General features: G+C 57.9%; 2 protein-coding genes across 2 annotated transcripts; one reads left to right on the top strand and one right to left on the bottom strand.

The window, feature by feature from the left end:
* Positions 1-1293: 1293 nt before the first annotated feature.
* LOC129522545 (uncharacterized) lies at positions 1294-5822 on the bottom strand. The gene is made up of 3 exons (XM_055344870.1): positions 5074-5822; positions 4566-4666; positions 1294-2642 (listed from the first exon to the last, which is right to left on the bottom strand). The coding sequence occupies exons 1-3, from the start codon at positions 5583-5585 to the stop codon at positions 2338-2340; spliced, it is 918 nt and encodes a 305-aa protein (XP_055200845.1). The 5' UTR covers positions 5586-5822; the 3' UTR covers positions 1294-2337.
* Positions 5823-6538: 716 nt separating this feature from the next.
* On the top strand, positions 6539-7317 carry LOC129522546 (histone H1.10). The gene has a single exon (XM_055344871.1). It carries the CDS (start codon positions 6539-6541, stop codon positions 7178-7180), a length of 642 nt encoding a protein of 213 aa, XP_055200846.1. The 3' UTR covers positions 7181-7317.
* Positions 7318-14715: the final 7398 nt, after the last annotated feature.

Raw genomic sequence — 14715 nt, forward strand, 5'->3', positions numbered from 1 at the left:
GGCGGGGAGTGGGGCCGCAGCCGCGCGGGGCACCGAGGGCCCGGGGTTTTGTTTCCGCTCCGCTTCCTTCTACACCGTGGGGGCTTAGACCACGAATGACTTTACTGAGAAAAGCCTCGAGTGGGCTTTTGAAGAAATGAGGCAAACGAAGGCGTGGGCAAGAGCAGCGCGCTCTGCTGCAGGGCCCGCCAGCGGGGCCCACTCCCTGCTCGGCCCAGCAGCCCTCGCAGCCCCGGCAGGAGCGACAGAGACGGCGGAGGCTCAGGGCCTCAGGGCCGGGCGGCTTCAAACTCCGATCATCCTCCACCCTCCTCCCTTTTGTGGGCCTCATCTCTAGGTTGAGGATTCTCACTGGGCACTCCAGGTCCCCAGGTGCCTGGGGTGAAACCCTGCCCTGAGGCTGCACGCAGACGTGTGCACGTGGGCCTGCCGTCCCTTCGGCCTTAATGCAGTTTGAGAGAACAAGGCGCTTCACGCTGAGCGCCCTCCCACAAAGGTCTGGTTTCTTCCCCCAAGGGCGCTCCTTACCTCCATTCGCAAGACAATCGCATGGGAGCCCTCCGCGGACTGGGTTTGCTGCTGCCCTAAGCCTGGGCCGCCTGCGGTTGGGAACCTGCCCCTGGCCTGCCCCATTCTCCTCGCAGAGTTGGGGCCCAGCTCCTCCTTCCGGACCCTCCCAGACTGGAGGGCCCAGCCAGCTACCTCCAAGTGAGGCCTCCGGGAACTCTAAGCTCTCTCCGTCCACATGTTTCGCACCCTTTCCGCCTCAGCATCGACTTGTCCACTCCTTAGATCTCAGGCCGCTTTGCCAGGGTTCTTCAGACCCTCTGTCCCCTCAGAGCCCACTGCACAGCCACAGGGGGCCAGGGGCCAGGGCCCCTAAGAACGTCCCCATTCGGGGCTTCACAATACACATTTGCATCTTTTTTTTTTAATTTTTTTATTTATTTTTATTTATTTATTTTATGATAGTCACAGAGAGAGAGAGAGAGGCAGAGAAATAGGGAGAAGCATGCTCCATGCACCGGGAGCCCGACGTGGGATTCGATCCCAGGTCTCCAGAATTGCCCCCGGGCCAAAGGCAGGCACCAAACCGCTGCACGACCCAGGGATCCCCCTACACATTTGCATCTTAAAGGCAACCTTCCCCAAGGTCTTGCCTGGTGAATTTCCCTTTGTCTCCCCTTAAATGCTGAAAAATACTTAATGCCTCTCTATTTACATTTTAAATCCCAAATTGGGCCCCATCACCCACCCCCCACCCCCCCCACCCACCCCCCACCCCCCGTCCAGGCCTAGGATGAAGCCAACCTCTCGGTTTAAAACACATTTTGGGGAGACACTCTTGGCCCTCAACTGTTACCCTCAGCAGTTAACAGCCAACGGGTCCTCCCTGGTGAGGTGCCCTCAGCAGCAGGGCCTCTGAACCCGGTCCCTGAGGCTGGTGACACCCACCCAGGCCTTCTGAAACCCTCCCATGCGGAGGGGCCTCCGCTTGAGCTCTAGAACGGATATCCCCTGTACAGGTAACCCCGAGGCCAGCAGAGGCAGAGGAGCCCACCCAGAGTCTAGGGTTCTACATCCTAGGCCCAGACTTGCCACTGGGCCAGGCCGACTCCTCTGTTTCGTGTCTCATCCTCCAGGAAGGTTGTATTCTTGTGGGTCTTCCCTTCTCTTGACTTGTCCTCTGTTCAGAAGTCCAGACTCAGGCTGCCAGAGCTGGAGGGCACGGCACACATCCAACCCCTTTTCACAAACTGGGACACTAAGGGCAGAGTAGTGTAGGGGGAGCGGGGGGCCACACGTGGAGTTTGTGGGAGTGCCAGGGTCCAAGCGCAGCCGGGAGCTCCTGTGACTCCCAGCCCACCTTCCTGTTGCAGAAGCAGGCAAACCTGTCCTGGCTCCAGGCAGCAGTGAGCAGGGGCAGCAGCCCGGCAGGGTGTACCCAGGGCTGGGGTCTGGCGGGGAGCAAGGCCCACCCAATGTTCTTCTTACTAAGCACCCGGTACACACGTAAACAGACCCAAGACGGTGGGATGATGATGATGATAGTGGGCAGCCTGGGCGGCTCAGCAGTTTAACGCCGCCTTCGGCCAGGGCCTGATCCTGGAGATCCGGGTTGGAGTCCCATGATCGAGTCCCGGGACGGGCTCCCTGCATGGGGCCTGCTTCTCCCTCTGCCTCCCTCTCTCTCTCTCTCTCATGAAAAAAAAAAATCTTAAAAAAAAAATGATGATGATAGTAAGTGCTATGAAGGAAATCAAGTAGGGCGCTGTGATTACAGGAACTCTGAGAGGTATGCAGCCTGGCTGCCTAGGCGGCTACGTGGGGAGGCTCTCAAGGATGGAGATGGGAATCAGTGTAGTCAGCCGCACAGCAGGTGCAAAGACCCTGAGGCGGAACGCCCTGGGTCTGTGTGAGGAAAGAAATGGCCAGTGGGGCTGAGAGCAGACTCCTCCTAAATCTGATGACAGCCACAGGAGGCCCTTCCGCAGAGGTGGGATGCAGATCAGAGTCCTGTGTTAGCCGCTCCATCTGCTGCTGCGTGCCAGCAGTGTGCCAGGGCCCGGCAAGCCGAGAGGGGACAGGTGGAGACGGTGTGGGGCTCGGGGAGGATGTTTGCGGATAGATGTGACAGGAATCTGTAGGTTGAATGAGAGGGTAGAGGGAAAAAATGAGGACAAGTCTGTGCTTTGGGTTAGAACTGCCCTGGAAACCTTGGGGAGGAGCAGATTTGCGAGAGAAAAGAGTTCTGTTTTAGCCATCACCCGAGAGATGTGTTTGGACATCCAGGTGGAGTTGGGGGCAAGCAGCTGGCTGCCAGTCCGTCGGTCAGAAGAGAGACAGAAATGAGGGTTGACATTAATGGGTGTCATCAGTATATGGATGGTGTTTGGAGCCCCAGGACTGGAAGACTCCCCTAGGGAGAGAGGACCCACATGCCCACACTGATTCTGCCTTCAGCTTAACTCCAAGACTGGCCTGGTGCTGGGGGGATGAGGGAAGGGGGTCACCCTTCTAGGCCCTGGCCACTTCCAGATTTTATCATTTTTCATTTGTTACTTGAGGCCTTCCCCACCTATGTTTCCTGGGAAGGGTGCCAGGAGGCTGCTGGGAGCGTGGGATTTGAGAAGCATCCCTGAAGACTGGCAGGACCCCAGGCCTAGAATCCTGGCTAACTGGACAAAGCCACTGTCCTCTGTCCTCCAAGCCTGTTTTCCTCATCTGTTTCATGAGGCCAGTGGAATGAAACCACTTGGTCTCTGCTAGTTCCCAAGGCCCTGGAATCAGTCTCCCAGAGCTTGGTCCACAGGCCCAGAGGCAGAACCCCCTCCCCCCCCACAAAAGCACCTGCTCCACCAGCAGGCCAAGGAGCCCGAGCCACACTGCCCTGCCTGCATGTGTCCACTCCCTCCACTGATTCCTTCTCCCCTCCAGTCACCAACCACCAGGCCTCCCCCAGGGCTAGAGAACCTTCCCGCTGCCCCACAATGGCCACACTCCCCAAACTGACCAGGTGCTGGGAGTCTGGCTCATCCGCAGGGGTGATGGTTTTAGGCCCCATTATTTCTGCCCCCACCCAGGGTAAATCTTCAGATTTTTTTAAGGGAAAGCTGAAATCTGGACACGTTTTTATCTGAAATCACTTGAATTTTCAATCCTATTTGTTTGTTTCGTTTCATTTTTGTTTTTAAAACACTGGGCAAAAACAGGCAGATTCTAGCCAGAGGGTCTTGGAAGCTGCAAGCCTGCCAGGCTCTCCAGCTCTGCTGAACCTGTCCACTCTGCTGATCCATCTATCCACTTTCTGAATGGGCTGCATTGTGACAGACCAGCCCTTCTTTCTTGAAACTCTCTCCTCCTTAGCTTCCGAGACACCAGCCACACCTGATTCCCTCCTTACTTTCTGACGTTCCTCCTCTGCCTCCCACAGAGCAACCTTCCCTTTCCTACCATTTCCACATCCTCCTCTTCCCTGCACCATGACCCCAGGAAGACAGGAAGACACCCCTGACCCAGCCTCCTGCTGAACCAGCTCCAGATTCACATTTCCAGCGACCTTCTCTCCGGGATGGCTGGACCAATATCAGTCTGAGGGTGCCCTTGCTCCCATGCAGGGGTTCCATCAGGGACATCACCATCTGCTACTGCTCTGACCTTTCTGAGACCAAGCTCAAGTCCCCCCCAACCCCCCTACCCCCCACCCCCCACCCCACCCCCGCCAGTCACCTGGCTGCCTGCCCTCCAGCTAGGTCCTTGGGCCAGCTCTCTTCCTGGTGTTCCTGCCCCAGCTCCAAGCACCCTGGTCCACTGCAGCGGGGCGGCCATACCCACCTCCCTGCCAGGTCCTCTGCTCAGTCTCAGATGGCTTCTGTTCCTGGACAGAACCTCCTCCGCGGCTGCAGCAGCTCCATCTTACTACTTCTCTTTCACTGCACTACATCCTCTGTGTAGCCCTGCATGCACACACTTGCATTTCCAGAACCTGTGGTTCTCTCCGCAAGACCTTTCAGCTCCCCAGGGCCGCCCCCAGGGTTCAGCCAACAGGACTTCCAGGAACTCACCCCAATCTCTGCTAGGAGATTCCTGATGGTCTTTTCTCACCTTGCGGGAGGTCTCAGGCCTGCAAGGTTTTCCATGGCTCGAGGTCCACTTAGGGTCCTTCCTGGGAGAGAGGCTTGGCCTTCTTTGCACGGACCTGAGCTTATCTTTCCTCTCCTATGGGTTGTACTCACTGCGGGGGGGGGGGGGGGGGCTGAAGACCTCCCCTGCCTCCAGGCCACTGGCTCCTCTCCCCCGCAAAAAATCTCCACCCCCCGTCTCACTGGTTCATAGCCTCAATTTTCTCCTCTCCTGGGTCTTATTCACTAGCTTGTCGGAGGGCAGATGGGGTCTGTGCCTGCTTTGGAAAAGGGGTGCCCACTGACAGGGACCTCTTGGGGTAGAAGGCCCAGAACATCTCCCCTCCCCCCCTTCTCGGACTTCACGGCCTCCACCTCTCTCCACCCCGAACTCCAATTTTCTACCGTCCCCTCCCATCCACTCTTCCATGCTCGGCCTAAAATCACTTACCCCGAAGGAATCAGCTCTCCCTCCGGGGTGTCTCCCCATGGATGCAGCTTCCCCAAGTAGAGGCATCTTTCACTTCGTGAAATGCCTTCCGGCGCCTCCAGGGCACCAGTCACGCTGGATCCCGCCCATATCAGAGCCTCCAGACTTGCACAAGCCCCCGCGGGGGACTTCGCCTGGTACCGGGAGAGAGGGAGCTGGGAAAGCAGTCTCCAGGCCCGGCTCGCAATCGCCCTCCCCGCACGCGGGGGGAGGGGTGCGGCCCAGCACCTCCCCTCCCCCATCACGTCGGAGAACTCCTTGGGGGGTCGCAGCCTGACACTCAACCGGCTCCACCGTGGAACCGCCATTTGGCTTTGGGGCGAACGGTGGCGGCCACTTGCGCACCACAAAATGGGGCATTTGGAGCATCGGCGCCAGTTGGGTGGGGGTGGGGGGAGGTTAAGGAATGTCCGCAGGGAGACACCTGCAGTGGCCCCCACGTCCTCCCGGGCCGTGCTCAGGCCCCTTGGCATAGCAGGACCCCGGGCGCGCAGTCGGAGGGCGCCTCCAGCCGCCGGCCCCTCGGACTCGGGTGGAGACCCCCCTCGAAGATGTCCTAGCACACTTCACATTGCCCCAGCCGACCACGTGAGGGCGTGCCCTGTGTTAGTTCGGACAAATTAAAGCTCGTCCTGCGGGCAGGCCAGGGCCCCCCAGACCGCGCTCAGGGCATGGGCGGCCGTGGCGCACTCTTGGCCGCCGGCCGCAAAGCTCCGGGCCGCGTGGCCTCCCCCGGAGCCCGCGCTATTCGCCCCTAAACCGGGTGCCCCCCTCCACTCGCGCTCCCGCAGCATAGGGTGCGCCCCTCCGTTCCCCTTTGCCGAGCCCTTCCCGGGCGCAGGCCGCCCCTCCGCTGCGCCGCAGGCTCGGGCCCTGTCCGGGGCGCTCGGCCGTGGGCTCGGGGGCGCCCGGGAGGCGCGCTCCGGGAAGCCAGCGGCCGAGGAAGGGGCTCCAAGAAGCACAAGTTGGCGCTGGCTCCAGACCAGGCTGTTGTTGTTCTCAACGTGGTCCGCCACGGAGCTATAAAAGCGGAGCGCAGCGCCCTCCTCGCCAGAGCGCAGCGCGCACGCCCAGCGAGCTCCGGCAGCGGCTTCCGCGGCGCGCCCCCGGCCGACCTGCCCCCGCTCCGGCCGGCGCCCGGCTCCGACCCCCTCCGCCCCGACCCTCTCCGCTCCGCCTTCGGCTCCGGCTCCGGCCCCGGCCCCGGCCCCGCCCCGGCTCCGGCCCCGGCCTCGGGACCCCCGCTCCGGCCGGCTCGGCCCCCGCCCCAGCCCTGCCGCCCGGCCCCAGGCCCGGCCGCGGCCGCTCCCGCCTGGAGCCGCCGCGCGCCCCCAGTCCCCCGGCGCCCCCTCGGCCCCTCGCCTTCCTCTTCCCGGCGCGGCCCCCGGGCTTTCGCGCCCCGCCCGCCACCAACCCGCTCGCCACCATGTCCGTGGAGCTCGAGGAGGCCCTGCCGCTGACGACCGCCGAGGGGGCGGCCAAGAAGGCGGCCAAGGCCGGCGGCTCGGCCGCACTGTCCCCGTCCAAGAAGAAAAAGAACAACAAGAAGAAGAACCAGCCGGGCAAGTACAGCCAGCTGGTGGTGGAGACCATCCGCAGGCTGGGGGAGCGCAACGGCTCGTCGCTGGCCAAGATCTACACCGAGGCCAAGAAGGTGGCGTGGTTCGACCAGCAGAACGGGCGCACCTACCTCAAGTACTCCATCAAGGCGCTGGTGCAGAACGACACGCTCCTGCAGGTGAAGGGCACCGGCGCCAACGGCTCGTTCAAGCTCAACCGCAAGAAGCTGGAGGGCGGCAGCGAGCGGCGCGGAGCCACGGCGGCCGCCACCGCCCCGGCGCCCGCCGCGCACAAGGCCAAGAAGGCGGCCCCGGGCCCGCCCGGCCCCCGGCGCGCGGACAAGAAGCCGCCCAAGGGCCCGAAGGCCGAGAAGCGCTCGCACAAGAAGGGCGCCGCCTCCAAGAAGGACAAAGGCAGCAAGGCTAAGAAGGCGGCGGCCGCCGGGGGCAAGAAGGTGAAGAAGGCGGCCAAGCCCAGCGTCCCCAAGGTGCCCAAGGGCCGCAAGTGAGCGCGCGACGCTCGGTTTTCTACCCAAGTGTATGTAGGTTTTGTACGGATGCCGCCGCCCCTCCTCTGAGCCGCGCGGAGGGCCCCGGGCCCGCGCTCCATCCCCTCCCCGCCCCTCCCCCGCCGCCCTAGCGGTGGTTTTTTTTTTTTTTTCTTGTTGTTTTTCCTTTAGATTTTTGAAACGGCCTGGCGACGCCACTATTGGCTCTCGCCCTTGGCAACGGCCGTCGTCATGGTTACCGGCCCCTCGGCGCCAATGGCCGCGACCGCGCCTGCCCCGCCCGGTCCGGGTACTCTGGGGGACCTTCTTCTCACTCCCCACCCTCCGCCTTTGGGTGCGCGACACACAATCGCTCGGGGCGCGGCCCGCGCGGCCTTCCCTTCATCCCGCCGGCCTTTTTGGGGCACAATAAATTGTTTAAACCTTTGAACCGCTCTCGTTTCCTTCCGAGTGGAGTAGGGATGGGCGCGGTCGGCGCGCGCTGGGGGTCGGATGGTGGGTCCCTAGGGCCCTGGGCGCCCGGGATGTGTGCGAGGTGGGCCTGGAGCCCGGAGTGCCCCGTCGGGGGTGGTAACTGCAGGGGCCTGGGGCCGACCGGCTGATCCTGGAGGGACCCTCGAGGGACGGATCTCCTGGGAACGGAGGTGGAGACAGGTTGAAGACCCGCGGGTCCGGGGCTGGGGGAGGGGGGACGGGGCAGCCCGGGCTCTTCCGGGTTTGCTGGCCTGGGCCCCTCAACACGTACAAGGTCACACCAGGCTAGGCATTTGCACAGGTTAGTTCTTCTGAACTCACGGAGACTGGGTTGATGCAACAGGACATTGGAAATGAGGCCTCGGGCCCCGGCTCACTAAGTACGACCCTAGGTGTGGCTTGAGCCAGGTGCTGATCCTCAGCTCACTGGCTGCTCCGGGGTGTACATGGTCGAGGGTTATTGGACAAGTTGGAAGGATGGGGATCCCTGGGAGGCGCAGTGGTTTGGTTCCTGCCTTTGGCCCAGGGCGTGATCCTGGGGACCTGGGGTCGAGTCCCACATCGGGCTCCCGGTGCATGGAGCCTGCTTCTCCCTCTGCCTGTGTCTCTGCCTTTCTCTCTCTCTCACTGTGTGCCTATCATAAATAAATAAAAATTTAAAAAAAGTATTAAAAGTTGGAAGGATGACCCTCAGCCCTGAGACACCCTGGCGTCCAGTACATGTAATGGTTGTATTTAAGACCAAGTGAGCCCTTGACAGATGTTCCTATGAGGACAACCCTGCAAAAGGAAGGCTCTGGGGCAGTGGGAAGCTAGGGAATGTTCCAGAAGAGTGGGTATGTGCATGTACCAAGCTAGGTAAGCCTGGGCTGGGGGTAGGTGACAGATGGAGATGATCTCTGGGTTAGAGACTATGCGTGGGGGGAAGGGGAAGGAGCATCACTAGAAAAGCCCCTCTGGCCTGCTGGTGTCCCTGACCCTGGCCTGGCAGCCACTAGCCTCCCCCAGCACAGATGGTGGGGTCACAGGGCAAAGCTTCAGCCACTCACCACCCTGCAGACCTTCCACACAGGGCAAGTGGCCAATCCACGGGCTCTTTCAGTTTAAAAGTCTTGCTGGGTCCCCGAGCTGCCTCCTGTCTCTGGGAGCTGCTTCCCACCCTGGGCTGGGCTATGAGGGGGGCACAGTGGCGGGCGGAACAGCACAGGTGCCTGCCCTGCCAGTGGAGAACACAAGTCCTAGATGGTCCCTCGGCACATCATTGCTCTCTAGGCGGGAGGTTTGAGAACAAGATGAAACACCCCCCTACCCCCACATCCGCAGTACAGACACCTGTGTCTGATGGCAGCAGGGGGCAGGGCTGCCACTGATAGTTTTCTAGGACCCAAACCACTCTACCCTCAGGCCGTGTGGCTCTGGGGATTGGACTCTCCAGGCCAGGGATGGTCATGTGACTGGAGACCTGACCAATGAGTGTTCCGTTGTCCCCTTTGTCACAACCATTGGGTCAGAAATAGGTTCTTGACCCCAGTGAGTTCAGTGAGAGTCAATCCTGGGACTCTTCCCGGAGCTGTAGACAAAGAGGTGCTCTCTCCCCCAGGTGGGGATGTGGGGCCAGAATTGCAGCCATCTTTGTCAATATACTGTGAGAGCCCATCTGAAAAAGGAGCCAAGACAGAAAGTTGGAACCACAAAATGGAGAAACAGATACTTGAGGACATTAACAGAGCTTCTGGATCCAGCCATGCCTGAAGCTGGTGTGAACCTGCCTCCTGAGCTGATACTTTGCTTTTTATGTCGGCTCACTTGAATTGGTTTTGTCATTTGCAATCTGGTCTCACTCTGTTGACTCACTTTACCCTCCCATGCTCCCAATGGACCTTGTCATTCCTTTAAATTGTTCTTCCGAAAGGACTGCCCCAGTGTCCCACTGTCTACCCACAGGCCCCTGCCCTCCTCTCGGGGTGCTCCCTAGGCCCTTCAGCTGGCCCCTCTGTGTGGGTCCCACCTCTCTGCCCTACACCCCAAGAAGAAGAATGGATGGCCGTGACCTGCCCCATATGGAGACTTGGTGTATACCAGGTGCTCTAAGGAAGGCTGCACGGGCCGCCCTTCAGCCTTGGGACAGCCCCAGCAAAGACGGGGTTCAAAAGCTTGTCTTGCTAGTCTGGTGCTGAGACTGGAAGGCTGTATTTTCTGCCCTGACCCCACACTCCACTCCTACACAGGGCTGGGGAGCCCAGGACCCACCGTTGACCTACTGTGTCTCTTAGACCTCACTTCCAGGAGCCCCGTGAGGCTCTGGAGAAGGGCTTCCTGTGCAGGGGGTGACCCCAGTGCCATGAGGAAGCAAAGGACCACATGTATTTGCTTGTCTGTAAAATAGGGGCTTAGCAATGGCCCCAGCCTCCTCTCTGTACTCCCTGACCAGGAGGGGAGGGACTTGGGCAGGAACAGGTCTCTGGAGGCCTAGGTCAGCATCCTGGGTCCGGTCCACCATGGATTTTGGTCCACGCAAGCTTCTTGTTCCCACGCCTCCGCTTCCTTATCTCTAAATGGAGCCAGGAAAGATTTCTTTTACTCACCCATCAGCTAAGCTGGGAGAGGGTGGACACACCTCCAATCAGGGGCTGCAGCTTTTCCCGCCTCCAGCCCTCGCATCCCCAGTGTAGCCACTCTCCTGTGCCCCTGCCTGCCGCCTCTGGTGGGGCTGGGACCTGTGTCCCTGCAAACCTCCTCAGCTCTCAGGTTTACCTCCTGGGTCTTTGGCTTGACTCTTCCCAGGCCCCAGGACAGCCCTGAAGACTGGAAAGGCCTCTTTCCAGGCTCTGCAGGACTTAGCGACCCATGCACTGGGGGCTCCACCCAGCGGACTCCAGTAGACTAACCCAATTGAACTGGTCCCTCTGGCAGGGCAAGGCCTAGTGCTGAGCACGAAATCAGATGGGGTTGGGGGGCTCAAGCACTCAGCACAAGGGGTGCTTGCCATCCCTCTGTCCCAGGCATCAGACCTTGGGTGATATAGCCAGAGGGCCCTTTAGCCATTCTGGCAGCTCCATTAGTCAGAGGCAGCAGAGAGGCCCTGGGTCTTTCTACAGCGAGCACTACTGAGGCCACTGGCACTTGCACAGCGGGCCATTGATCCTTACAGAGGTACTGAGGGAACAGGAGGGCTCTATGGCCCAGTCCACAGGTACTCATCAGCACACACTGGATGAACAGAGGCAGGGACAGGGACCCATCAGACCTGCTTCCTGTTCTTGGGGAGGATGCACAGGAGGACAGAGAAGCCAGCAGCTTTAGGGTAGGACCATCCAGGCTGGAGCACCAGCACAGGCCCCCAGGATGGCCAACACTCCTGAGCCTGGAGAATGGCGAAGGTGGCACGTACACTGACCAGGCACGAGGCAGGAAGAGTCAGCAGGGCTTCAGGTTCCCCTCTGAGAGTTCAGTGGAGCAGCAGAACCACAGGGGAACTGGCACATACACACACCTGCCACTGGCTGCACACTTGAGGGGCTAATGAACCAGTTCCTGAAGACTGGATTTCCATGGTGGAGGCTGAAGTCTGAGACCCCCAGGCATACAACCTGGGTCAGTGAAACAGAAGGAGAATCCAGGGAAAATGGAGTCATTGGTGCTGTTTCACACTAAGGACGTAAATCAGCTGATCAGCAACCAAAATGGTGGTTTCCTTCCAAATCTGGCAAGAATTGAGCTTGTGGCCCACCCTGCGGAAAACCTGTGAGTAAGGGAGTTGTGGGAGATGTAGTTTTCAGCCTGGCCAAGCTGACACACTCCACTGCCACCACGTTTCCCTGTTACAGAACAGGCACATGTGAGAGGGTGAGGAGGAACTGGCCCAGAGGTCTCAAACATAAATGAGCACAGGCACCAGGCCAGGTAGGGCAGACTTGCCAACCAGGGGACACAGACCCCACCTGAAGGGGAGGCAGTGACTACCAGTTCTGCGAACTGCTTCCTATTTTCTCAGAAAGTGTCAGAAGCACCTCCTGAAAATGTGTCTACATCCCCTTCCAGAGGCAGGGAGTGGCTTGGGCCATCCAGGGGGCAGAGGAGGGTGCAGCTGCCTGCTAGTGGTCCCACAAGGGGCTCCATTTCAGAAGCACTTCTTGAGAATTTATGTAGAAACCATACTTTTTGGGGGGCTGAAACCCACTTGTAAAATGAGAGCTTAAAAAAAATACCCCAGGGGCAGCCCCGGTGGCGCAGCGGTTTAGCGCCGCCTGCAGCCCAGGGCGTGATCTGGAGACCCTGGATGGAGCCTGCTTCTCCCTCTGCCTGTGTCTCTGCCTCTCTCTCCCTCTCTGCATCTCTATGAATAAATAAATAAAATCTTTTAAAAAAAAAGAATATTTTAGAAAAAAAAATACCCCACCTCACAACCATCAGGACAACTACTATTTTAAAAAATCACAAGTGGGGATCCCTGGGTGGCGCAGCGGTTTGGCGCCCGCCTTTGGTCCAGGGCACGATTCTGGAGACCTGGGATCGAATCCCACGTCAGGCTCCCGGTGCATGGAGCCTGCTTCTCCCTCTGCTTGTGTCTCTGCCTCTCTCTCTCTCTATCTGTGTGACTGTCCTAAATAAATAAAATTAAAAAAAAAAAGTTTAAAAAAAAAATCACAAGTGGTGGCAAGAACGTGGAGACAGACATAACCCTTATACGCTGTCAGTAGGAATGTGAGATGGTGCAGCCACTGGGGGGAAACACTATGGAGGTGTCTCAAAAAATTAAAGAATTATTATATCATCCAGTAGTTTTACTTCTGGACACATGCCCGAAAGAATGGCAAGTATCAACTCAAAGAGATTTGTACACCCATGTTCATAGCATTGTTCACAGTAACCAAGAGGTGGAAGCACCACACATGTCTGTCAATATGGACAAACAAAATGTGGCATCTCCATATGATGATTAGCCCGTCTTAAAGAGAGAAAGAAGTCTGATACACACTAGAACATGAAGGAAGCTTGAGGACACCGTGCTAAGTGCAGTAAACCAGTCACAAAAAGACAAATACTGTATGATCTCGATTACATGAAATATCTAGGACACTGAAAATCATAGACAGAAAACCTGGTGGTTGCCAGGCCCTGGGTGGGGTAGACAGAAATGGGACTTGTTTAATGGACAGAATTTTAGTTTTGTAAGATGAAAACGTCCTGGAGATCCGTTGCACAACAATGTGAATATATGTAATGCTACAGAACTGTGCACTTAAAAATGGTTAAGATGGTAAGTTTTATGTCATGTATTTTATCACAACTGAAAACACTATACAAGCCAAACAAAACCATGTGTGAGCTCAGTGGGGCCTGCAGCTCCCCACCTTTTGAGGTCACTCAACTTGATCTTCTATGAGGGCCCTTCCAGCTGCTTCACAAGACAAGAAACCCGAATGGTGATGTTCTGGTGGCAAGAAACGAGGCCAAAGGAAGCTCTAAAGTGGTGAAAGCGAGACCCAGCCTGCCAGTACTGTGGGTCGGCACCAAGGGTCACAACCTCTCCCCAGAGGGTTGTCATTAGGATTTCTGAGCCTTGTGAGTGCACCCTGCAGATACACACTTCCAGAGGCCCCTTTTTTGCCCACCTCACCTTGGCTCTCCTAGCTCCTGTCCTTCTTCTGGAAGCTTCTGTTAGGGGCCGGGAGTGTGGCACTGGGGCCCTGCCTCAGCCTGACTGTCCTTGAAAACTTTTTGTTCAGCTTGATTGTCCAACTCCTTTCACTGATACTCCCAGCTCCGCCAAATAGTCCTCTGGCCTCTGTGGCCCACAGGAGCACTGCCTGGGAAGTCTGCAGTATACCTCTCCTCCCAGGAGTCCTGGATGCAAGGGGAGATCCTCATCTATCTCTTCAGAGGGGCATCAGCCCAGAGGTAGATTCTGGTCTCACAACAATGAGATCTGTTTCTCTGGGCTCTTAGGAGTTCGACTGTGAGTACCCACTGTCCTGATTCACAGATGGGCAAATCAAGTCTCTGAGGAGCCAAAGTACTTGGTCAATTTTTCTTATACTGGGGACCCTGCCATACAACCTGAGCCAAAGCTCCTTTCTCCAAGGAATGACCTTCCACCCTTCCTACCACTTGCTTCTTGCTCTGGCTGAGAAGGGGGAGGGAGGAGGTTCAGGCCCAGTGGGGATTTAGGAGTCTGAGGCCTCCCATTATTCTCAGGTTCTCACCACCAATCCCCCCTCTAGGTGTTCCCAACAGCAAACAGGAGCTTGTCCAGACTCTAAGCTTAAACACCCCTCCCAGGCTAGGAGCCCTTTAGATTTGTCCTCAACTTAATGCCTAGCTTTGTGTCCTTAGCCAAGCCCCTCCCTTCCTCCCTTGCTTGAATTTGTTCTGCCTCTGTAGGAAGCAGGTTGGGCTTTAGGAACACAGGCTTTGCACTAGGAGATGGATCTTGATGGACTGGAGACAGGAGCAGAGGAGGCGGGCTGGGGGGGTGGGGGGGTGGCGGAGTGGTAGAGTGGGCAGATACCTGTCTATTAGGACCTGGAACAGAGGACCCTCCCCTCCTCTAAGGCTACAGAGGAGCAAGGAATCTCCTAAGGCCTGGACCCAAGCCTGGTCACTGCACAGGCTGATCAGGGGCAAGAGGGGCTTGCTATCTGGGAGCCCAGCCAAGGGGCCAGACAGCCATGTTTGAGGCCTGTCCCACCTATTCGGGGAAACCGTTGGGGCCCTGGCCTGACCTGGCCACGTCGAATGGCAGGTGAAGGCTGCCCTGTTTGTCTCTGAGATCTGTTCTTTAAAAACAAAGGATAGGAGGAGATGCTCCACTGCTCTAATAAGCAAACTAAGTATTGAAAGGTGGGATTCACGTGTCCCTGAAATAAGTGAAAATTTGGAGCAATTTGGCAATACCTATTAAAGCTGGATGACCCAGCTAAGAAAAAAAAATGCAAGGGGAGATGCCCAAAATGATACCATTTCCAAAAACCTGAAAAATCACAAAATATGTTTTCAGGTTCAAGAATGTGCTTTTTTGTTTGTTTGAAGAATGTGCTTTTAACATCCCATTTATGTGC

The sequence above is a fragment of the Nyctereutes procyonoides genome, unplaced genomic scaffold (assembly GCF_905146905.1).
Source record: "Nyctereutes procyonoides isolate TBG_1078 unplaced genomic scaffold, NYPRO_anot_genome, whole genome shotgun sequence".
Taxonomy (NCBI): Eukaryota; Metazoa; Chordata; class Mammalia; order Carnivora; family Canidae; genus Nyctereutes; species Nyctereutes procyonoides.

Bases quoted from the DNA above. Each gene is read 5' to 3' on its own strand.
- LOC129522545 (XM_055344870.1), bottom strand. From the start codon at position 5,585: ATGCCAAGGGGCCTGAGCACGGCCCGGGAGGACGTGGGGGCCACTGCA. The intron at 4,667-5,073 runs GTAAGTGATTTT...CCTCTCTCCCAG, and splicing joins GGAGAGCTGATTCCTTCGGG to GAAGGACCCTAAGTGGACCT. The intron at 2,643-4,565 runs GTGAGTTCCTGG...TTCAACCTACAG, and splicing joins ATCTCCTAGCAGAGATTGGG to ATTCCTGTCACATCTATCCG.
- LOC129522546 (XM_055344871.1), top strand. From the start codon at position 6,539: ATGTCCGTGGAGCTCGAGGAGGCCCTGCCGCTGACGACCGCCGAGGGG.